This window comes from Malaclemys terrapin, chromosome 18 (assembly GCF_027887155.1).
Source record: "Malaclemys terrapin pileata isolate rMalTer1 chromosome 18, rMalTer1.hap1, whole genome shotgun sequence".
In the NCBI taxonomy this organism is placed as follows: Eukaryota; Metazoa; Chordata; order Testudines; family Emydidae; genus Malaclemys; species Malaclemys terrapin.
In genome coordinates this window covers 22100541-22123305 of record NC_071522.1, presented here as the reverse complement: position 1 = coordinate 22123305, position 22765 = coordinate 22100541, and the positions used below count along the sequence as shown (strand labels likewise).

The 22765-nt window shown below is 60.8% G+C and overlaps 1 protein-coding gene across 1 annotated transcript in view; it reads right to left on the bottom strand.

The window, feature by feature from the left end:
• The window catches only part of LOC128825862 (maestro heat-like repeat-containing protein family member 2A), a 46674-nt gene that overhangs the window by 5745 nt on the left and 18164 nt on the right, over positions 1 to 22765 (bottom strand). The window contains exons 9-35 of the mRNA XM_054008699.1: positions 22422 to 22500; positions 22159 to 22272; positions 21637 to 21710; positions 17386 to 17505; positions 16911 to 17039; positions 15620 to 15758; positions 15275 to 15315; positions 14880 to 15021; positions 14216 to 14268; positions 12116 to 12223; positions 11755 to 11874; positions 11143 to 11265; positions 10476 to 10628; positions 9396 to 9422; positions 8861 to 8983; positions 8390 to 8469; positions 7757 to 7871; positions 7509 to 7604; positions 6636 to 6785; positions 6163 to 6286; positions 5372 to 5493; positions 4768 to 4920; positions 3553 to 3707; positions 2722 to 2866; positions 1885 to 2081; positions 1129 to 1263; positions 236 to 350 (exon numbers count right to left, since the gene is read on the bottom strand). Coding sequence (XP_053864674.1) covers positions 236 to 350; positions 1129 to 1263; positions 1885 to 2081; positions 2722 to 2866; positions 3553 to 3707; positions 4768 to 4920; positions 5372 to 5493; positions 6163 to 6286; positions 6636 to 6785; positions 7509 to 7604; positions 7757 to 7871; positions 8390 to 8469; positions 8861 to 8983; positions 9396 to 9422; positions 10476 to 10628; positions 11143 to 11265; positions 11755 to 11874; positions 12116 to 12223; positions 14216 to 14268; positions 14880 to 15021; positions 15275 to 15315; positions 15620 to 15758; positions 16911 to 17039; positions 17386 to 17505; positions 21637 to 21710; positions 22159 to 22272; positions 22422 to 22500 — 3132 coding nt within the window. The remainder of the gene's footprint in view (positions 1 to 235; positions 351 to 1128; positions 1264 to 1884; positions 2082 to 2721; positions 2867 to 3552; positions 3708 to 4767; positions 4921 to 5371; positions 5494 to 6162; positions 6287 to 6635; positions 6786 to 7508; positions 7605 to 7756; positions 7872 to 8389; positions 8470 to 8860; positions 8984 to 9395; positions 9423 to 10475; positions 10629 to 11142; positions 11266 to 11754; positions 11875 to 12115; positions 12224 to 14215; positions 14269 to 14879; positions 15022 to 15274; positions 15316 to 15619; positions 15759 to 16910; positions 17040 to 17385; positions 17506 to 21636; positions 21711 to 22158; positions 22273 to 22421; positions 22501 to 22765) is intronic.

Sequence of the window (22765 nt, the reverse complement as noted above, 5' to 3'; positions counted from 1 at the left end):
CCCTGAGAGGAGGGCAGAACGTGCCCTCAGTGCGCCACTGTTGGCCAGGAAAACGAGGGGTGCAGCAGAACTGCTGGGGGTGATGGCTCTCAGGGGGTTCTATGTAAAATGGAGGGGAGAACAGAGCCCCTGGGCCCGTCCCACTGCCTGCCCAGCTGCCCCCTGTCCCCCCGTGCCCACTCCATCACCTGCCCAGGTAGTGCCCTGGGGAGCGCCTGTCTGGGGCCCGGCTCACCTCGGCGTAGAAGGCCGTGCCGGTGACTCTCCAGTCCTCACATGGGGAGCTCAGGGATGGGGACAGGAGCTGCAGGATCCTATCCAGCGGTGCGTCGCCCACCTGCCCCAGAGCCCTGGGGAGGCAAGGACAGTGTGCAGAGCAGTGGGGATGAGTCTGGGCAGTGTCTGGGCTGGCACAGCTAAGCAAGAGGCTCTGAGCACCCCCGGGGGGGTGAGTGGGCCCAAACCAGCTCCTCCGCCCAAGGGCCCCAGAGGCCCTGTAGAGGAGGCAGAAAGGTTTGGAATATTTTTCTGCAAAGGATGCGTGACTCAGTTTCCCCTCTCACTCTGGCTTGCTACCCACTGGTGTGAAGGGGTTCCCTTCCCCTCTGGACTGGAGAGCAGCAAGAGTTGGGTAAACAGCCCGTAGACTGCAGCCTGTCCGGGCTGGTAGGAATGAACTCGCAGGAAAAGTCCCCGTCAGAAAGACACTGCCTGGGAGATGCAGTGGAGGCCTGGCAGCCAAAGGGAGCAGTGATCACAGGGGGACGGTGCTGGGAGATGGGGGGCTGCCACGCGACAGACTGGGGTCTGCGAGCTCTACTAGCCAGGCAGGGACAGACGGAGTCCAGGAGTCTTGGCAGCAGAGAGGGAGGTGCTGGCCAGCACAAACCCCTGGAGGAGCTCTGCTTTGCCATGCAGTCCTGTATCCCCAGCCACTAGTCACTGGCCTGCGTCGCTGCCTCACTTCACAGGGGCCTGAGCTCAGAAAGTGGAGGCCCAGGGTCTAGCGCACCGCTGGGGACTCTGCAGAGACAGCGGAAGGGCTGGAGGCTCAGCCTGCCCTGTGGATCTGTGACAGTCACCCACTCCAGGCTGTACCTCTGCCCCACATCGCCCCCGACTCCTCACCTCGCCAGTAGGGAGACACCCTCGGGGAAGCTGCGGGGATCCTCCAGGAGGTGCCAGCCTCGCTCCTTGTCCAGGGTCCTGGCCACGTCCTGCAGGCCCTTGGCGAGCACGGCTCTGAGTGCCGCCACTGTCAGGCTGGGGAGACAGCAGGCCTGCTCTGGTGAACGGGGCTGCGGGATCCAGCTAATGCCTGGCCCTCCGCAGCCCTGTGCCCCCCATGTGTCACTAACCCCCATGGACAGAGGGGGAAACTGAGGCCCAGAGAGGGGCTGGGACTTGGCCAGGGATGCCTAGAGAATGAGGCAGGACTGAGATCAGAACCCAGCTGCCTGAATCCCAGGGCCCAGCCCCACTGCCCAGGCTAAGGGGCACAGCTGAAGCGGGGGAGGGGGAGCAGAGCAGAGATGGGGGAGGGCAGAGGCCAAAGGGATCCTGTCAGTGGCAGACTGTGGGGCTGGCAGCACCAGATCCTTCCTGGGCACTGACTGCAGGATGGGATGGATGGGGACCTGGGGGGTGTCCTTCCCCCTGGGTGTTTCCTCTGAGGGGGGAATGGGAAGGGGTGTCCTTGTTCTCGGGCATTACCTATGACGGGTGGGGGGCTGGGGTGGGGGTGGCCTTGTCCTTGGGCATTGCTGGTGAGGGGTGAGGGGCTGGGGTCGGTTGCCCCAGACGCTACCGGTGGAATGTGGGAGCAGGGTGCCCTTTCCCCAGACTCTACCTGAGGGGCTGGGGTGCCCTTGCCCCAGACGTTACCTGCGGGGGGTGGAGGGTGGCGGTGCAGCTCCCTTTGGGCTGGCCAGGGGTCTCCCAGCCCTGGAGGGCAATGGCGTGTCGCTGTCCGGGGTGCAGCTGAGCTGGTACAGGAGGGCATAGCAGAGCTCAGGGAGCAGCGAGCCCAGCGCATCCCCGACCGCTGTCCCCATCACCACCTCACCGATGGCACAGACCACCTGTGGGATGGGCCCACATGGCGTTAACAGGAGCTACGCCCCCCCCCAGCGCCGCACCCCTGGCTGACATGGCCCATGGGCCCTTCTCTGCCCCAGAAGGGTCTGCGGAGAGTGGAGGGGGCAGAGCCTGCCCCAAAGGGGTCTGTGCCTTATGCCAGTCCAGGGCCCTCTTCCTTCCATGAAATCTGCCCTGGAAGGACCTAGCAGCTCCCAGCCCAGCCAGCAATGGGATCCAGCAGCCCATGAACTGTGTCATAGAATCATAGAATCTCAGGGTTGGAAGGGACCTCAGGAGGTATCTAGTCCAACCCCCTGCTCAAAGCAGGACCAATCCCCAACTAAATCATCCCAGCCAGGGCTTTGTCAAGCCGGGCCTTAAAAACCTCTAAGGAAGCAGATTCCACCACCTCCCTAGAGAACCCATTCCAGTGCTTCACCACCCTCCTAGTGAAATAGTGTTTCCTAATATCCAACCTAAACCTCCCCAACTGCAACTTGAGACCATTGCTCCTTGAGCCGAGCTCCATCCTCTCTGGAACCCCCCTTCAGGTAGTTGTCCCACAGCCCCATGCTGGTGGAGGGTGGGGGACTGGTTGTCCCCTCCCCGTAGCTGCCACACCCACAGCCCCCCTGCACTCACCGAGAGGGGATTGGCAACTGCTACCTCCTGGGTCTCAGCCCCTTGCTCTGCTGCTGGCCCGCTGGGGATCCGGTCTAGCAAATCCTTTAGGATGTCCTGGAAGAAATCCTCGGCAGCCAGAGCTGCCCAGAGCTCCTTGCTGTCCCTAAAGCATAGCAGACCCAGAGACACCCATCAGTGGGAGCCCCTGCTCCTGGCCCAGCCGCCACCTCGCTGTGGCTGGGGCCCTTTTCGTGGGCAGCGCCCACCCTAAGGCCCTGGGGTGAAAGGTGTGGGCAGCTCAAAGAGGAGGTTAGAGACCAGTCTCTGGCCTTACTGCCCCTCTAATGCTCCCTCGGCAGCCAGGGCCTGGCCCTGGGGATTCTCAGCTGCAAAAGGACTTCTCCTGAGTCCCAGGCCAGAGCGGGTCAGACCTCTCCTTCTGCAGGCTGGGCTTCCAGACAAAGGATGGGGACTCCCCAGGCAGCCCCGCACCCCCGATGGGTGGGGGAGCTTGGGGGTCTGAACTTGGAGGGCAGGGGGCTGTGCGTGTGGAGCAGGAAGTAAGGCTGACTCAGCAGGACCCCAGAAGTGTTGGGCCAAATCTGGGCACGCACCTGGCTTGAGTTTAGGATCAGCCTGCACCTGTTCCCCCTGCCCTTGCCCCAGAGATCAGGGGGTGCGTGTGGTAAACCTTGCTAGGAAAGAGCCGAGGAGTCCTGCCCAAGCTGTGGAACCACATCAGCCCTTGGACCAGGATGTGGGGCAAAGGGCACCTCCTGGGTTGCTCCCAAGTACATGTGGCTCACCCCACCGCTAGGAGACCTGTGCTGGGCCCGGCGCTGCACTCACTTATCCAACGGCAGGGGGCGCTGGAGGAGGTAGGTGACCACAGCCTCCTGGTGGTGCTGAGCCAGCAGGGAGACTGCCTGGGCCAGGAGCCCTCTCGGCTCAGGGTCCTCCAGGCAGCGCAGGTAGGTGCTGGTGATGCTCAGGATGGCCTGGACCTGGCCGCGACAGAGAGGTTACCCTGACCCACTCCTCAGGATTGCCAGCAGGGGAGGAGCCTCCCCGCCACATATCATCCTCCACCAGCCCCCCAGCCGGCCCCTGCCCACCACATATCTCCCTCCACTCACCCGGCCCCCCAGCCGGCCCCTCCCCGCCACATATTTCCCTCCACTCACCCGGCCCCTTCCCATGACATATCTCCCTCCACTCACCCGGCCCCGCAGCCGACCCCTCCCCATCACATATCTCCCTCCACTCACCCAGCCCCCAAGCCGGCCCCTGCCCATCACATATCTCCCTCCACTCACCCGGCCCCCCAGCCGGCCCCTGCCCACCACATATCTCCCTCCACTCACCCGGCCCCTTCCCATCACATATCTCCCTCCACTCACCCAGCCCCCCAGCCGGCCCCTCCCCACCACATATCTCCCTCCACTCACCCAGCCCCCCAGCCGGCCCCTGCCCATCACATATCATCCTCCACTCACCCAGCCCCCCAGCCAGCCCCTGCCCACCACATATCTCCCTCCACTCACCCAGCCCCCCAGCCGGCCCCTGCCCACCACATATCTCCCTCCACTCACCCGGCCCCTTCCCATCACATATCTCCCTCCACTCACCCAGCCCCCCAGCCGGCCCCTCCCCACCACATATCTCCCTCCACTCACCCAGCCCCCCCAGCCGGCCCCTGCCCATCACATATCATCCTCCACTCACCCAGCCCCCCAGCCAGCCCCTGCCCACCACATATCTCCCTCCACTCACCCAGCCCCCCAGCCGGCCCCTCCCCATCACATATCTCCCTCCACTCACCCGGCCCCCCAGCCGGCCCCTCCCCATCACATATCATCCTCCACTCACCCAGCCCCCCAGCCGACCCCTCCCCATCACATATCTCCCTCCACTCACCCAGCCCCCCTCACCACCACCCCCGTGCCTGGGGGAAGGGGCTGCTGCCTCCCTGCAGCTCTCAATCAGAGCCCCTGGCAGACAGTCTCAGGGAGTCCCGCTGCCCACAAACCCAGCCCCAAACACCCACGGCCAGCCCAGCTTTACTGTGTCCGTCAGGTCAGTGGCGCGGTCTGTCAGGAGCGTGTGAAACCACAGGACACTGGCCTGGTCACAGGCCTGGCTCACGGCCCCCAGGCTCTCCAGCAGGGTCTGGGTGAAGGGCAGGATCTCCGCCTTGGGCAGGGCCCTGCTGACAAGCTGCAGAGAAGGGCACAACCACGGCCTGGGGTCAGCCCAACTCCTCAACCAGGCAGGGCCCCAGGGAGAGTTTGGCCATGCGCAGGGAGCAGGGCTGGCCCTGGTTGTGCTCCCCTGCAGGCTCCTGGCCCCTCTGGGGAGAATCCCTGCCCCAGAGATCCAGCCAGAGCCCGCTGGGAGGGGCGTGGGAAGTCTGCGCAGTGCTGGGGCATCCCGCATCCAGTACTGGAGTTCCTGGTTCTGCCCCTTGCTGTTGCCCATGGGAGATCCACACTGTCACCCAGCAGACCCCTGTGGCCCTATGAACCCCCTCCTGATTACTGACAAGGAGCCTCCCAGTTGCCAGCTCATTGCCCCAGCCCGAGGCCTCCCCCAAGCAGTTCAGCCCAGTAGCCCCCTCCCCAGGTGGCCCAGCCCGGTAGCTGCCTGTCCCAGCTCTTGGAGTCCTTACTTTGGCCAGTTTGATAGACGCGTCCCACACCTCCTCGGGATCTGCACTCTGCAGCTCCTGACACACGCGCCTCAGTGCCCACGCCTTGTCTCGGCCCCTCAGGGTCCAGGGCTGCTGGGCAACTGCAGGGATCAGCCAGGGGAAGATGCTTAGCCTGGCCTGTGGGCCTGAGCTGCTGCCCTTTGGGTGCCATTACTAGTGCACTCGGAGCTGCTGAGACTGAGGGCCCGGCACATGCTTACTGGCCCTCTATTCACCTCAAAGCATCTGCAATGCCGTACCTTGACTGGGCCCTCTAGTCACCCCAGGACACCCTGGGCCATGCCCTCTATTCGCCCCACAGCACCCCTGGGCCAGGCCCCATGCCACCCCTGGGCCATGCCCTCTATTCACCCCAGGACACTCCTGGGCCAGGCCCCACACCACCCCTGGGCCATGCCCTCTAGTCACCCCAGGACACCCTGGGCCAGGCCCCACACCACCCCTGGGCCATGCCCTCTAGTCACCCCAGGACACCCCTGGGCCAGGCCCTATGCCACCTCCGGGTCATGCCCTCTAGTCACCCCAGGACACCCCTGGGCCAGGGCCCATGCCACCTCTGGGTCATGCCCTCTATTCACGCCATGCCACCCCTGGGTCATGTCCTCTATTTGCCCCATGGCACCCCTGGGCCATGCCTCACACCACCCCTGGGCCATGCCCTCTATTCGCCCCAGGATACCGGCTGCATTGTGTTCTGACCAGGCCCCGTATTCGCCCCAGGGCACCCACTGCCCCTGAGGCCTCCGCACCTTGTATGTCTAGTAGGCACCCAATGGCGTCCCCTGCGCCCTGGCGGATGCTGCCCAGTGAGTCACAGGTGTAGGGGCCCAGCGTCCCAGCCAGAGTGCTGAACTGGCCAGGAGGGATCTGTGTCTGATTGGGAAAAGAAAGAGAACAACAAATGGGCTTGGCCTGGGTGCAACCAGCCCCTTGCCTCGCCTTGGCCCAGGATCTGGTTCATACCAGGCAGCGACCTCACTCTGCCAACAGCTGCCTGCTCCCAGGACCAGCCCTTTCCCCGCAGGGACTGAGTGTGCCCACAGCCAGGGAGGTACTGAGGGGCTGCCCCCGGGCCACTCTCTGCTGTGCCGGGGCTGCTGGGGCCCAGGGATCCCGCTCTGCCCTTCCCCATATGGGACTTGTGGGGACGCCCTGGGGCAAGCCAGAGTGCCTGAGCCTGCTGCAGGCGGGCCCTGGGCCAGGCAGGGGGGGCAGTACTCACGGTGATGGTGACCGTCTGGAGATATGCCTTCAGCAGGTGGGTGCTGACCCGCATGGCGCGGGCACGCTCCCACACCTGCTCTGACACCAGCCATCTCTGCAGGAGCTGTGGGCAGAGCAGGGCAATGAGCAAGCCCCCCACCAACTGCACCTGGGGGGAGGAGGGGTTCAGTGGGGGGGGGGGAATGGAACCCGGAGAGGCCTCCGCATGGTACCTCCTGGGCCATGCCCAGAGCCGTGCTCGCTCCCAGCCCCCTGAAGAGGGAGGGGCTGGGTGAACTGCCTGTGGCTCCTCTCCCCTCACGGTACGGAGACCAGGGAAGTGGGGGCAGTCCAACCCCCCCTTCCCTCCGTGGGGCAGCGCTCCAGGGAGTGTTTCTGCTCAGACAAGGAGGTTTTTCTGTGGGGCCCTTCCCCCCTCTAGCTTCTGTCTGAAATGAGCCCCACGTTGGGCAAAGGCTGAGCCTGACCCTCCCAGGCCCCAGGGTACACGTGGCCCAGCAATGTTGGGCCAAGGCCCTCAGGCCAGACCCATCCCTGGAGTGACTCCTGGTTGCAGGGACTCTGACAGGCCTCCTGACGGGAAATCACCCCTCCTCCTTCCGGGGGATGCCTGAGCCCTGAAACACTGGACTGGACCCCCCCACACACACTTTCCTGGAGTCTGGGACTTCGCTCTCCCCTAGTGCATCTCCACAGACCCACAACCCCACTCCTCACCCCTGCTCCCCACATCACAGGGCTCATACCCAGGCAGGCTCTGACCCTGGGGTGGACAGGAGGCTGGGAGGTGGGTCTTGTCCCTGAGGTGACAGGGGCCGTTGAGGAGTCTGGACAGATGGACAGGAGACCTCCCTGCCCAGCTCCCACTCACCCGGAAGGTTCTCTGGAGTCGCTCTGGCGTCTCCTCCTCCTCCAGCAATATCTGCATCAGCCCCTCCAGGGTGGCCATGGTGCTGGCATAAAGAGTCTGCAATGCAGAGGGAGGAGTGAGGCCCTGATGGGGCTGGCAAGAGGCAGAGGGGGCCGGTACCTAGGCCCAGCCCTGCAGGGAGTGATGCCTAGGCACCATGACCCTGTGGGGTACCCGGTCAGCGGCAGGGAGGATGGGCTGTCACATACCTGGCTGGGCCCCACATCCTCAGTGAACTCCTGGGGAGGCAGGGAGAAGACACTATCAAGACACTGCTCCATCAACTCCTGATTCTTCTCGCAGCTCAGTGGCTGCTTCACTTTACTGGCAGGAGAGAGCATGGTGGGAGGCGTTAGAGGCTGGGCGTTCCCCCGCCGGTGGGCATGGAGAGACACACAGACCTCTCCAGGCCAACACCCCTACCCCCTGCTTCCTTCCCTGCCTTCCTCCTCCTCCTGGGGCTCTCCCGGGGCCCCCATCCCTGCCCCCTCTCCCCAGGGCTCTCCCCTTGCTCTCTGGGTTGTGCAGGGCTTGCTCTGCCAGCCGCAGGGGCTCTGTGCCCAGCAGGGCTCTCCTGCGGAGATCAGGAACAATCTGCAGTGGTCTGAGTCCCAGTGAGCTCGAAGCACCACCAGGGCTGAGCTCTGGGGGCCATGACACCCTGGGAACTGACCCCTGGCTCTAGGAAGGCTGGGCAGCTCTCCCCACACTAGTGCCACCATGGGGGTCACACTCCTGCCCTGCACAGCCCACGTCAGGGCTTGCCCACGCTGGTTTCTGTGCGTAAGGATGGCCAAAGTGCCAGCTGGCACGGAGGGGGCCAGGGGCAGCGCTATACCCACCTCAGGTGCCCGATGGCCACCATTGCCTCCTGGCGAACTGGGGAGAGCAGGGAGCTCCGTGGCTCGGCCTTAATGATCTCCTGAAGTACACACAGAGAGACCAAGAACATGGGGGGAGGCCATGGTATCCCTGGGGGCAACAATGGGACCTCCCACCCACCTCCGGGGGACTGACATAACGCCCAGAAATACCGGGGGTGGGGAAGCTGATGGAACCTCCCAGTGCCCATGGGCCTGGGTCCCCTGACCCCAAGACAGCCCCTGTGTCCTGCCAGCAGCCTCAGGGCAGGTTTGGAGAGCACGGGGATGCCCTCCAGAGAGCAGCCCACTCCCCAGTGACTCCCAAGGACACAGTTATCCAGTTCTATCCCAGTGCCCCAGCCTGCTGGAGCCAGGGCAATGCGACCCCAGCTCAGGGCAACCCTGAGGCCATGAGGCCGCTCCCCCAGGCCTGGGGATCCCCCCACTCACCAGCAGCTGGCTGAGCAGCACCTGTTTGTGGGGAAACTCGTGCGGCTGGGATTCCCCGCTCCTCTGGACGGCCAGGCTGACTGCGGAGATGCTCTCAATGAAGCGCAGAGTAAGGGCTGTGTCCTACATGCCCGCAGAGAGGAGAGTGGGAATGAGAGTTGGATGCAGCCTCCCCAGCCCTTTGGGGTGAGCACAGGCTCCCACTCTGGCCACCCCACCACCCCACCCCGGAGAGGCCCCTGGCCGCCACACCGCTCCCCTCACAGGAAGGGCCCAAAGTCATATGGCACCCTTATGGGGATGGGCCCAGAAGCTTAGGAATACCCCCACCCCACAGGAGAGAACCAGATTCATGGAACAGCAGCATAAACTAGTCCCGTGCCCCAGCATCCCCGGGGCTGGGGCTGGGGCTGAAACTGAGCCTGGCTTCCTGCAGCCCACAGCCTGGCCCAGCCCCAGCCTTCCCACAATTCTGGCAGATGCCCCAGCCCGAGCTGCATGGGCCCCCGGGAGGATCACACTCGCTGCTCCTTACCATCTGCCTGGCGTTTAGTCCCAGCACCTGAAAAATGAAATGGCAGCAACTGTCAAACATCAGCACTGAAGCCCCCTGGGATATGCCAGGGCCCCAGAGCACCTCCCCCTGCAGGAGGCAGCATGGAGCCATGTGCATTGTTCCAGGGGGCCCTCGGACCCATCTCCCTCCGGTCCCTGTGCAGGTTTAAAGCTATATGGCCTAGGGAAAGGAGGAGGACTGGGCTGGGAGCCACAGGGCCCTAGCTGACTCCTTCTATCCACGCTATCCTCCTATCCATCATGGAATATCAGGGTTGGAAGGGACCTCAGGAGGTATCTAGTCTAACCCCCTGCTCAAAGCAGGACCAATCCCCAGGCAGATTTTTGCCCCAGATCCCCTCAAGAATTGAACTCACAACCCTGGGTTTAGCAGGCCAATGCTCAAACCACTAAGCTATCCCTCCCCTCCTGAACTGCTGTTTAGCCAGTCGGTCCCCAGCCTGTAGCAGTGCATGGGATTCTTCCATCCTAAGTGCAGGACTCTGCACTTGTCCTTGTTGAACCTCATCAGATTTCTTTTGGCCCAATCCTCCAATTTGTCTAGGTCACTCCGGACCCTATCCCTACCCTCCAGCGTATCTACCACTCCCTCTAGTTTAGTGTCATCTGCAAACTTGCTGAGGGTGCAATCCATCCCATCATCCAGATCATTAATAAAGATGTTGAACAAAACCGGCCCCAGAACCGACCCTTGGGGCACTCCGCTTGATACCTGCTGCCAACTAGACATGGAGCCATTGATCACTACCCGTTGAACCTGACAATCTAGCCAGCTTTTTATCCACCTTATAGTCCATTCATCCAGCCCATACTTCTTTAACTCGCTGGCAAGAATACTGTGGGAGACCGCATCAAAAGCTTTGCTAAAGTCATCGCTCTCCCCCCAGCCCCGGCTGTCCTGGACTCATCAGTGACCCCTTCAATCCATGGTGCCCTCTCCCCATGGCCTGAGGCCTGATCCTGTGAGGTCCTGGGAGCCCAATCTCAGAGGGCCGAAGGCATGGCAGGGAGGTTGGCACCAACTTCTGCAGGCAGATACCTGGGAGCTGGTGCTGTAATGGTGCAGGATTTTGGGTACGATCTCTTCCGCCAGCCGAGGGAGCAGCTGCTGGGGGGGTGCCTGGGCTGCTGCCCTGCTGTAGAACAGCAGGAGGGTGCTCTTCACTCTGTCCCTCTCCTGTGGGGCCAGGCCCTGGGGCAATGAAGAGAAGAGCAGGGATGTCACTGGGGAAAGGCCTTTCCCTCCCCAGCTCCCGACGGCCCACGGCAGGCGCTTCCTTGGGGCTCACGGGCTGGGAAGATTGTTCCCTAGATTCTATAAACATTGACCCTGTCCAGCTCCACCCCCCACCCCCAAGAACAAACCTCTGGCTCTCCATACCCTCCTCCGGGTAGAATGAGCCCCCAGACCTGTGCTCCCCACAAGCCCCGGGGGTGATCCCCCAGCCTCACCCCTGCCTAGTTACCCAGTTCCCTCAGGTGATCACCCCATGTGGCTACAGAGTGGCTTCATCTCCAAATCCAGACAGGGCCCACTTGGATCAGAACCATGGTTCTGCCTGGGCCAGCTTTGGGCTCTGATAATCAGAAACTTGGTTAACCCACCCAGCCCCTCTGCACCGCCAGCCTGTGCCTTGCTGGCCCGGACCCCAGCCAACAGCCCCATACAGACAGGGCCGGGGGCTGGGACAAGTGCGGTGCTGTACCTTGCACAGGCTGAGATGCCAGGAATCCTCCCCCTCTGCCATTTCCTCCTCAAAGTCGCCCAGAGCTCTCAGGATCGCATCCAGCTGCTCCCTGGCACAGAGCTGCAGGCAGGAGTCAAGGCACTGGGAGCAGAGAGCTTGGGGTCAGTCGAAAGCCATCAGCAACTCCAGAACAGCCTGGAGCCTCCCCAGTCCCCATCCCAGCACTTCCAGTCAGATCCAGTCTCCCCAGACCCAACACTCCCAGTGAAAACCAGTCTCCCCAGTCTGCAGGCCCAACACTCCCAGTCACAACCAGTCTCCCCAGTCTGCAGGCCCAACACTCCCAGTGAAAACCAGTCTCCCCAGTCTGTAGGCCCAACGCTCCCAGTCACAGCCAGTCTCCCCAGTTCCTGGGCCCAACACTCCCAGTCACGACCAGTCTCCCTAGTCTGCAGGCCCAACACTCCCAGTCACAGCTAGTCTTCCCAGTCCCTGGGCCCAGTGCTCCAGTCCCTCCTTAGTCACCCCCAGGAGCTCCAATCACACACAAAGGCCACAGACCTCTGCCTGGGGGAAGGGCCCTCCAGAGCTGCTGGGTGCCCTGGGGTGCAGGCGGTCTCGGCCCCTCACCTCCATCTCTGCACCATTCAGATAGTCGGCCATGCGCAGCAGCTCCCGGAGCTGCCCTGTCACTGAAGCCACATCCTTGCTCATGGCCAGGGCTGTGCCCAGCGCCTTGCAGAGGAAAGCCTGAAAGAGAGTGCAAGGGAGGGGTGAGCCCCAGCCTCGGGGGGGGCGGTCTGTGCCATTGCTGGGGTGAAGGCCAGGCCAGCCTGGGCCAGGATCAGGACCCCTAGTTTCAGGCAGGGGCTGGCCCCGCCTGCACAGGGGGAACTGCAGGGCTTGGTTTCACTGGCGTGGGACTGCCCCAGCGCCCCCTGCCCCTCCCCAGAGCCCCCCAGCACCAGAGAGGCCTTCTCTGGGAACTGACCTTCTCCACGGAGGCGTTGGCATAGCTGCCCATCTGCTGGCCCAGCTCGTGGCTCAGATCCTGGCTCCAGCCGCCCTCTTTGCTCCTCCCCAAGGTCTTTTGGAGGAACTGTGTGGAAAGGAGCCGGGGGGAGGGGGTGAGGTTGCATTCCATATGTTTTATGGAAATATGCTGATGAGTGTGAATATGATGTAACTGAAACATGCTTTATGCAAAAGGTCTCTTGTAAGGTATCATAACAAAGGTTATAACCTACTGAATATGTTCCTCCTATTTGTATGCATGTATCATTCTTGTATCTGAAGCTAGAAATATGAAGTATAACTCTGAAGTCCTATTGCAATTATGCAAAGTGTGGGCCATCAATGGTGGTTTAGAATCTTGATGGCTCCCATTGACTAGGACAATTGGTTGTAAATGGTTTATTTACCTGCAAGCCTTCCTGTGTACATGTGGGCCAACCCAGGAAGAATGGAGACTAGGGGTCTTACAATGACATGTGACCATGTCACACGATACTGGAATCCATCTTAATCTGGTACTTTTCCATTTAGAAGGAGGGGTGGGGACTCAGAGAGACAAAAGATTCCCACCTTGTGCCAAAGCTATAAAAGGGGGTGGAGCAGGACAAAGGGGGCTGCCAGTCATGAGAAAACCCCGTACCACCTGAGATGTCTGCTGGAATTAACAAGGACTGTACCAGGGGAAAGGATTGGGCCCAGACTAGGAAGGAGTCTTGTCTGTAAAAGAAGCTTATTGGAACATCTCTGAGGGTGAGATATTACCTGTAATCAGTTTCTTAATGTATTGGGCTTAGACTTGTGTGTTTTTGCTTTATTTTGCTTGGTGACTTACTTTGTTCTGGCTGTCCTGTGGCACCTTTAAGACTAACAGATGTATTGGAGCATAAGCTTTCGTGGGTGAATACCCACTTGGTCAGACATGTGTCTGACCAAGTGGGTATTCACCCACAAAAGCTTATGCTCCAATACATCTGTTAGTCTTAAAGGTGCCACAGGACTCTCTGTTGCTTTTTACAGATCCAGACTAACACAGCTACCCCTCTGATACTTTGTTCTGGCTGTTATTACTTGAAACCACTTAAATCCTACTCTTTATACTTAATAAAATCACTTTTGTTTATTAATAAACCCAAAGTAAGTGATTAATACGTGGGGAAGCAAACAGTGGTGCATATCTCTCTCTCAGTGTTATAGAGGGCGAACAATTTATGAATTTACCCTGTATAAGCTTTATACAGAGTAAAAGAGATTTATTTGGGATTTGGATCCCATTGGGAACTGGGTGTCTGGGTGCTGGAGATAGGTGACCTGCTGAGCTGTCTTCAGTTAAGTCTGCAGCTTTGGGGACGTGGACCAGACCCTGGGTCTGTGTTGCAGCAGGCTGGCGTGTCTGGCTCAACAAGGCAGGGTTCTGGAAGTCCCAAGCTGGCAGGGAAAACGGGCTCAGAGGTAATTTCAGCACATCAGGTGACAGTCCCAAGGGGGTCTCTGTGACCGAACCCATCACAGGGGATCATTTAGGGGCAGAGTCTCCTCCCCTGCTCTCACCCCCACGAGGGATCCTGGCCTCCAGCCTCCCCAGAGCCCTCCTGGCCTGCGGTCCTAGACGGAGGACACTGGGGCCAGCATTGAGTGAGCCCAGCCCAGGGGTTTCCAGCTACCACTCCCAATGCAGGGGCTCCCCTACAGATAAATGCAAGGGGGGTGAGTGAGGAGGGGGCTCTCACTGCTGGGCACTGAGGAGCTGAGCATTTTAGAACTGGCAGAGCAAGTGTGCTAAAACACCTGCTGGGGCAACTCTCCTGACTGCCAGCAGGGACAGCCCTGGCCCAGGATCTAACGCTCGTCCCAACGCTCTTTCCAGCCACACACAGGAACGCTCTTTTCAGTGAAATGCAACCCTCTCTGGGGTGGAGCATGGCAGCTGCTTAACGGCCCAACAGTGTGGGCAACAGGAAATTCTGGCCAAGGACACCAAGCCAAACTCTGACTCTCGAACCCAGGTCCCTCCATGAGGAACTAGCCCAGGGCTCCTCCACTCTGGGGCTGGGAAAATGAACAGAAGCCCTCGTGTTACCTCCAACAGCTTGTGCTCCCACGTGGTCTGGTCCAGAGAGAACTTGCTATGTCCTAGAGAGAGTGGTACAGAGCTGGCCATTAACCAAGCGCCCCAGGGAGGCCCTTCTGGATCCCCTTGACTACATTGGCATCCTGCCCTTCCCAGGGGACCCAACACACGGTCCCATCCACACTGAAGCTCCTGCCCTTCCCACTGTGCAGGTCCCTCCATAGGGATCCCATCCGCACTGGAGTTCCTGCCCTTCCTCCCATGACAGGGGTACCCTAGTCCAATGTGGCACGGCCCCGTAGGGAAGACGTGTCCCATCTGGGTTTCCCAGGAGCCAACTCTAGCCTGTCTGGCTGCAGGGTGCTGGCTGTGCCCTCAGCAGCTCTCTCTCCCACAGCTCAGCTCTGATTGCACCTCATTCTCCCAGCTTCGTTCCTCACTCTGCTTGCTCACTGATTGTTTTCTTGACTCCGCTCTACAGATCCATCCCAACCCCTCCCATGGGACATCCGGGGACCTAACCATGCAGCATCAGGCTGCAGGTGTGACAATCCAAGAGGCCTCGTGCTCTCCCTGGCTCCATTGCTGCAGGCGGGAAAGGGCATTGGCAGAACAGTGCAGCCTGCTGCACTCCCTTTGCCCCATCCCAGCTGCTCCCACCCTCACCCCTTACCGTCAAGATACTGGACCATAGCTGGAATCTCCATCCACCACTGCTCTGCCTCGTCCCCATACATCTCAGGGCGCAGGGCGTTCAGCAGGAGCAGCGCAGCCACTCCGCGCCCTTCTCCCTCGAAGGGGGATGCTGACAGCACCTGAGCACGAAAAGGAGGTGATTTGTACCAGCTGAGTCTCCTCCCTACTGGGGAGGGGAGAGAACGGCCCCTGTTCAGCATGGGGACCATGCAAGAAACATGTGCTAAGCATCTTCCTCCTGAACCCAGGGCCCAGATGGTGGAGTCAGGGAGTCCACACATGGGCAGCCCCTCGCTCCAGGGCGATGAGGACCTGAGCTTCGCAGGGGCTACTCCCCAGTGATGGGGCCCTCCCTCGGTGTGAGTCACTCACCAGGAGCCGGGCCAGCAGCTGCTGGGGAGTCGGAGATGCCACTGGGAAAAGAGGGGAAAAAGGCTGTGAGCAGGCAGGTTTGGGGCTCTGCTCTTCCAGAGCCAGTGTGCCCTCCTGATGGGAGCAGGGCCAGCTGGAGGGGAGCGGAATGGGTCAGCTGCATCTCCCCCGCTGCCCAGGCTGCTCCATGACCCCCACGCCACACAGGGGGATTGCCCGGAACCTGGCCAGGGGCAGAGCAGCGGGGCAGAGCGTGCTGGAGGCAGGGGTACCCCAGGGCCCCCATGCCCATGATTGGGGCAGCTTGGGGCTGTGATCCCAGGGGCTGAGCATTGCTGCACTGACCTGGCTCCCTGCAGTCGTGGGCTGCTTGTCTGTGCTGCTGCCGCTGCGCGGCCAGGATCCTCAGGCAGCGGCACAGGGGGGTCATGGAATCAGTGTAAGGGGTGCGGGGAACGTACCCCAGGAGCCGTACCCAGAGCTCCTGCAGAGACGAGGGTGAGAGAGCCCAGGGCTAGGTGAATCCTGTCCCACCAGCTCCCCCCCAAGCAGTCTCAGCCTGTGTCCCTGCTGGTGGACTGACTCATCACCCCTTTCAGAGCCCCTCTATGCCCCTCATCCTCACCCCCTCAGAGCCCTCCTCTGCCCCTCACTCTCACCCCCTCAGACCCCCTCTATGCCCCGCACTCTCACCCCCTCAGAGCCCAGCTCTGCCCCTCACCCTCACCCCCTCAGAGCCCAGCTCTGCCCCGCACTCTCACCCCCTCAGAGCCCCGCTCTGCCCCTCCCCATCACCCCCTCAGACTCCCTCTATGCCCCGCACTCTCACCCCCTCAGAGCCCTGCTCTTCCCTCCCCCTCAGAGCCCCACTCTGCCCCTCCCCCTCACCCCCTCAGAGCCCAGCTCTGCCCTTCCCCTCACCCCCTCAGAGCCCTGCTCTGCCCCTCCCCCTCACCTCCTCAGAGCCCCTCTATGCCCCTCATCCTCACCCCCTCAGAGCCCAGCTCTGCCCCTCACCCTCACCCCCTCAGAGCCCCTCTATGCCCCTACCCCTCATTCCCTCAGAGCCCAGCTCTGCCCTCCCCCTCAGAGTCCCGCTCTGCCCCTCCCCCTCACCCCCTCAGAGCCCTGCTCTGCCCTCCCCATCACCCCCTCAGACCCCCTCTATGCCCCTACCCCTCATTCCCTCAGAGCCCAGCTCTGCCCTCCCCCTCAGAGTCCCGCTCTGCCCCTCCCCCTCACCCCCTCAGAGCCCAGCTCTGCCCCTCACCCTCACCCCTTCAGACCCCCTCTATGCCCCTACCCCTCATTCCCTCAGAGCCCAGCTCTGCCCTTCCCCCTCAGAGCCCAGCTCTGCCCCTCCCCCTCACCCCCTCCGAGCCCTGCTCTGCCCCTCCCCCATCACCCCCCTCCGAGCCCTGCTCCCTCCCCCTCAACACCCATATGCTATCACTGTTCAATTACGGGCCAAGGCCCAATTCTGCTTCCAGTAAAATTAACAGCCTGTCCCCGGGCTCTGATTGTCCCCTTGCACTGGTGTAAATCAGCAGTGACCACTGAAATCAGTCGCCCTGGTCTCCCAGGCCTGGTCCTGCTCTCACTCAGCCTAGTGTAAACCCGGGGTAATGGCACTTACGCCAATGGCGTCCCTCACCTGGCTGATCCCCCTGCCCGAGGCAATGATTATTTCTAACGTGGCCAGGCTGGTTTTCTGGACCATTTTTTCCAGCAGCCCCCCCAGGGGAAGGCTCCGCATTGGACGCTCCTGGAAAAGATGAGCACAGGGTCACTCTCTGCATGGGGGAGCAGCTCCCATGGCTGGGAGGTGGGGGGGAGGGTGACACTCGGCGTGGAGTGGGGGGAGGGTCCTGACGGCATCTCTGGGGCGAACCCATTAGCCAGGGATCTGGGGGTGAGTGCGTTCCATGCCGGGGACGAGCTGGCCAGGACTGGTTGTAAGTGGCAAAGTGCAATTTGCACCAATTTGACACTGGGGGGAGGGACTCACATGCCATGGGGATGGAGGTGAGTGGCAGGAAGAGCAACTAGTGGGAGGGGAGAAGGGGGGTGAATCCAGGTCTGATGGGCAGAGAGCTGACCTTGCCGCTTACCAGCGAGTTGGCCGACACAGCAAGCTGCAGGGCAATGTAATTGAGAGGCCATCCCTCCACCTTATCCAGGTACCCTGCTGAGACCAGGGTGCCAATGGCCTGCAGGACAGCCACCCTCACCTGCAGGGCCAGGAGGAGACACTGTCACTGGTGGTGGTGAGATATAGGGCGAGACGGCTGGCAGCAGCACAGGCACCAGCGTGTCCCTGCAGCAGTGCTGGGCACTATCCCTGCACAGACCAGCACTAGGCCCCACTGGACCGGAGAAGGAGACAGACAAGTTCCTGATCTCATGATAGAGTGTGATTGGCAAATCAACAGGCAAACACAGCTATCCTGGAACGTTGTGTCCCCTCACAACGCCACAGTAAAAACTTTCTGGTCACTTTCTGGGAAAACATGGAGTTTAAGGATGAAATATTGTATAGGACATGGGGAAACCAGTGGGTGATGGATACAGGTATCCGCTGCTTGTACCAGATATACTGAAAAAGAAGGTGCTGAGGTTATGTTATGGTCTCAAAACGGTTGCACATTCTGGGGTTGCAAAAACCTTAGCCAAGCGAAGAGAGACTTTCTATTGGGTAAAATGCAGGCAGGCGGGAGAAAATTGGTGCAGGAAATCATAGAAATCACTGTGGAAATCTCAGGTCGGAAGGGACCTCAAGAAAGCATCAAATCCAGCCCCTGCACTGTGACAGGACCAACGTGCATAGCAAAGAAGGGTCCCTCTAGAACTGGGAGAGCCCCTTTGCTGCAGTAGCTCGTGGTGGCACCAGTGGAATGAATTGCCACTGACTATGCTGGGCCCTGGCCGGAGACAGAGGCAGGCAGGCAGTCTCTGCAGGTAGCGAAGGATTGTTTCACCAAATGGCCTGAGGCTTACCCAATAAGAACTCAAGAAGCTGGGACAGTAGTAGGGGTCCTAGGGACTGGATTCTTTACTGGGTTTGGGCCCGGGTGAGCTACACACAGATCGAGGGAGGAACTTGGAATCCAGCTCGGTGAGATTCGAGGGTTCCACAAACTCACCCCAGCCCAGCCCCAGTCTGACAGAATGGTGGAAAGGTTCAGTGGGACTCTGGGGATCAGCGGGCTCTCTTTGCAGAACAGCATCAAAGGGACTGGGACCAGCCCATTCCTTGTGACAGCCTACAGAACAGCTGTCAACTGGGGAGACTCCTGACCCTCTGGCTCCAGACCCTGCCTCACTGAGCCCCTGGGAGTCCAGAGAGAGTCCCTGCCCCAGGGGGCTAGAGCCGGATTTCCCCTGGAACCCAATGGAGAGCCTGATCCGCAGCCCATTAGAGTCAATGGGATCAGGGCCTGAACCTGGTCCCAGCACATGGGGAGGGAGCTGCCTTCAGCACCACAGACAGCTCCTCCAAGCCAGCATCCGCGGGGAGCCGTGCAGGGCTGATGTGCCTACCAGCCCTGCCCTGCTGCCCATGCTCACCGGACAGGGCCGGGTTTGGCTGTGGAAGGCAGAGGGTGACTCAGAGCAAAGGCCAGAACTCAGCAGGGTCTCTCCCTGGGGTCATGTGAATAAAGAGAAAGCCAAATTTCACATGATCAGAAACTAACCAGCACACAGCCCTGCCTGGCGCTTGGCTCCCCTCCCCTTGGGTGCCTGTACCTGTGGCCTGCCCCCAGGCCACCTGCCCCCTCGGCTTCCCCAGCAGCCAGTTTATAGCCCCACCATGACACCTGGGCATGGGGAGGGGGAACTGAGCTGGAGTGAACCCCTCAGTGACTAGGCACTAAGGACCCTGCTGTGACGTTATTGACATAAACTGGGACCATATAGATCATTGTTGCAACCAAGGTCCTGTAGTGGCACCCAAATCTTGTATAAAGGGGGTCAAATGGGGTGTCTAGGACAAGGTTATGGTTTACTGGTTATGATTATGCTGTCTATATGTATGTATCAGTTTTGTAGTCGAAGTTATGAATATTGGCTCTATACTGTCTGTATGGCAAACTTATGCTATGCTTCTGGGTGACATCCCAGACAAGCTGAGATTAGCTCTGCCTAGCCAGCTTGATGGCCCATTAAGGACCATCAGCTATACAATGGACCCATTGAGAGAAGGCAAATACGCCTTGTACCTCAGCAAAGTATGCAGGGACTGGCCCATGTGACTCCAGACTCCATTTTGCTGTAATTTTCCACAGTAAGAACAAAGAGGGGTTCTTACACCTAGAAAAGACTATATAAGGCTGATGCCTGATCTCCATCTGGTCTTCAATCCTGCTTCTTACCTCTGGAGGAACTTTGCTACAAGCTGAAGCTCTGAACAAAGGACTGAGGACCCATCCCAGCTGGGGATGTTCCAGAGACTTGATTTGAACCTGCAGTTTATTCCATCGCTGCTGCAAGCCTGAACCAAGAACTGTGCCATTACTGTATGTAATTGATTCCATTTAACCAATTCTAGCTCTCATCTCTATCTTTTTCCTTTTATGAATAAACCTTTAGATTTTAGATTCTAAAGGATTGGCAACAGCGTGATTTGTGGGTAAGGTCTGACTTGTACATTGACCTGGGTCTGGGGCTTGGTCCTTTGGGATCAGGAGAACCTTTTTCTTTTACTGGGGTATTGGTTTTTATAACCATTTGTCCCCATAACATGTGGCACTGGTGGTAATACTGGGAAACTGGAGTGTCTAAGGAGATTGCTTGTGAGACTTGCGGTTAGCCAGTGGGGTGAGACCGAAGTCTTAGTCTGGCTGGTTTGGTTTGCCTTAGAGGTGGAAAAACCCCAGCCTTCGGCTGTAACTGCCCTATTTGAGCAATTTGTCCTGAGTTGGCACTCTCAGTTGGGTTCCGCCAGAACCGCATTGTCACACCTGCCCTCGGCCCACAGAACCAGATTCTCACTCACCACAGTGAGAACCAAGAGTAACTCACTGAGTCAATGGGGAGATGCTGGTGTGGTTGGGAGGGGAACGGGGGGGAATAGCGGGGAACGGGGGGAAACGGGGCCTGTGACGTTTATGCTGGGTTAGAGAATCTCAGCCTGAGCTGCCCACTCTCTGCCCGCCTCCCCCGCACCCAGCACTGCCCGCCTCCCCCGCACCCAGCACTGCCCGCCTCTCCCGCACCCAGTACTGCCCGCCTCTCCCACACCCAGCACTGCCCGCCTCTCCCGCACACAGCACTGCCCACCTCACCCGCACCCAGTACTGCCCGCCTCTCCCGCACCCGGCACTGCCCGCCTCCCCCGCACCCGGCACTGCCCGCCTCCCCCGCACCCGGCACTGCCCGCCTCTCCCAGACCCAGCACTGCCCGCCTCCCCCGCACCCAGCATTGCCCGCCTCTCCTGCACCCAGTACTGCCCGCCTCCCCCGCACCCAGCACTGCCCGCCTCCCCCGCACCCAGCACTGCCCGCCTCTCCCAGACCCAGCACTGCCCGCCTCCCCCGCACCCAGCATTGCCCGCCTCCCCCGCACCCAGCACTGCCCGCCTCTCCCGCACCCAGTACTGCCCGCCTCTCCCGCACCCGGCACTGCCCGCCTCCCCCGCACCCGGCACTGCCCGCCTCCCCCGCACCCAGCACTGCCCGCCTCTCCCAGACCCAGCACTGCCCGCCTCTCCCAGACCCAGCACTGCCCGCCTCCCCCGCACCCAGCATTGCCCGCCTCCCCCGCACCCAGCACTGCCCGCCTCTCCTGCACCCAGCACTGTCCGCCTCTCCCGCACCCAGCACTGCCCGCCTCTCCCGCACCCAGTACTGCCCGCCTCCCCCGCACCCAGCACTGCCCGCCTCTCCCGCACCCAGTACTGCCCGCCTCTCCCGCACCCAGCACTGCCCGCCTCTCCCGCACCCAGTACTGCCCGCCTCTCCCGCACCCAGCACTGCCCGCTTCCCCCGCACCCAGCACTGCCCGCCTCTCCCGCACCCAGTACTGCCCGCCTCACCCGCACCCAGTACTGCCCGCCTCTCCCGCACCCAGTACTGCCCGCCTCCCCTGCACCCAGCACTGCCTGCCTCCCTCGGAGCCAACATTGCCCACCTCTCCCGCAGCCAGCACTTCCCACCTCTCCCACACCCAGCACTACCCGCCTCTCCCGCACCCAGCACTGCCCGCCACCCCCGGAGTCAGCACTGCCCGCCTCTCCCAAACCCAGCACTTCCCGCCTCTCCCACACCCAGCACAGCCTGCCTCATCCGCACCCAGTACTGCCCGCCTCTCCCGCACCCAGCACTGCCCGCCTCTCCTGCACCCAGCACTGTTGTTCTCTCACCCTGGGATTCCCGTCGGTAAGAACTGATTTCACTGATTTGATGCACAGGTGTTTCCAGCTGGCCATCCCCAGAACTGGAAGAGACAAAGACACACAGCGTCACTGAACCAGAGCCACAGACTAGCTCCTCATGGCCTGGGGCAGGATCACAGAGTCCCCCCCCGCATTGGAACAATGTACCCGTGTGTCACCAACAAGGGCGCCTGGCGAGGGCTCCCATGCTCATCCTCACTCCCCTCCTCCCCATCTCTGAGTGCCCCAGGCAGGGGCACCACACCCACACCTGTTCCCAGCCATGGCTGGTGCAGGCAGGCTCACCGTCATTGTCCGAGTGTGCAGAGCTTTGGGGTGTGTCTGCCCAGCACAGCATGGGAGCACGGGGGGACTGTCCATTCTACAGGGAGCAGGTCACACCCAGGGCCCTGGAGCCAGACCCACGGGCCCTGAAGCTGCAAAACGGGCCCCGTGCTGCACCAGGTGCTCGCACTGACATGATATAAGGGGAAGTCTCTGAGCTCCTACCTTCAGCACCAATAACGTATGACATCACGGCCAGGATCCCCACACGGGTATCTCCCCTGCCCATCTCCAGTTTTCGATGGAAAATCCCCAACAGCTCTGACGGATGGGAACGGGCTACAGGGAATAGGAAGCAGAATGATGGACAGTGAGGAGTGAGCTCTCCTCTCCCGTGCTGAATCAGGGATCCTGACCAGTAGCTGGCGCTTCGAGGCACCCCATGCACGGCTCGTCTGGGCTGCAGCCTCTCACCACCCCCCGCTCACCGAGTTGCAGGAAGACGTGGGAAATCTCCGTGTGGTTCTCCCTGCAGAGCCGATAGGGCCACTGCGCTTTGGAAGTGACCTGCGAGGAGATAGGAACAGGTCAGAGGAGCCTGCTCGCTCAAACAGGAACCTCCCAAAGGGTCCAGGGCCCGATTCTGCAACTCCTCAGACTCCAGTGCAGATTCACACTGATGGGGCTGGGAGTAGGATTGAGAACCGGATTGGGCCATGTGACCATCACAGACACTTAAGAATTAATGGCAAAGGCCCTGTGGTACGTACTGTGTATGACATAGCCAGAGCCCTGAGAAGGGACTAAAGGGTCTGATCCTGCTCTCACTTAT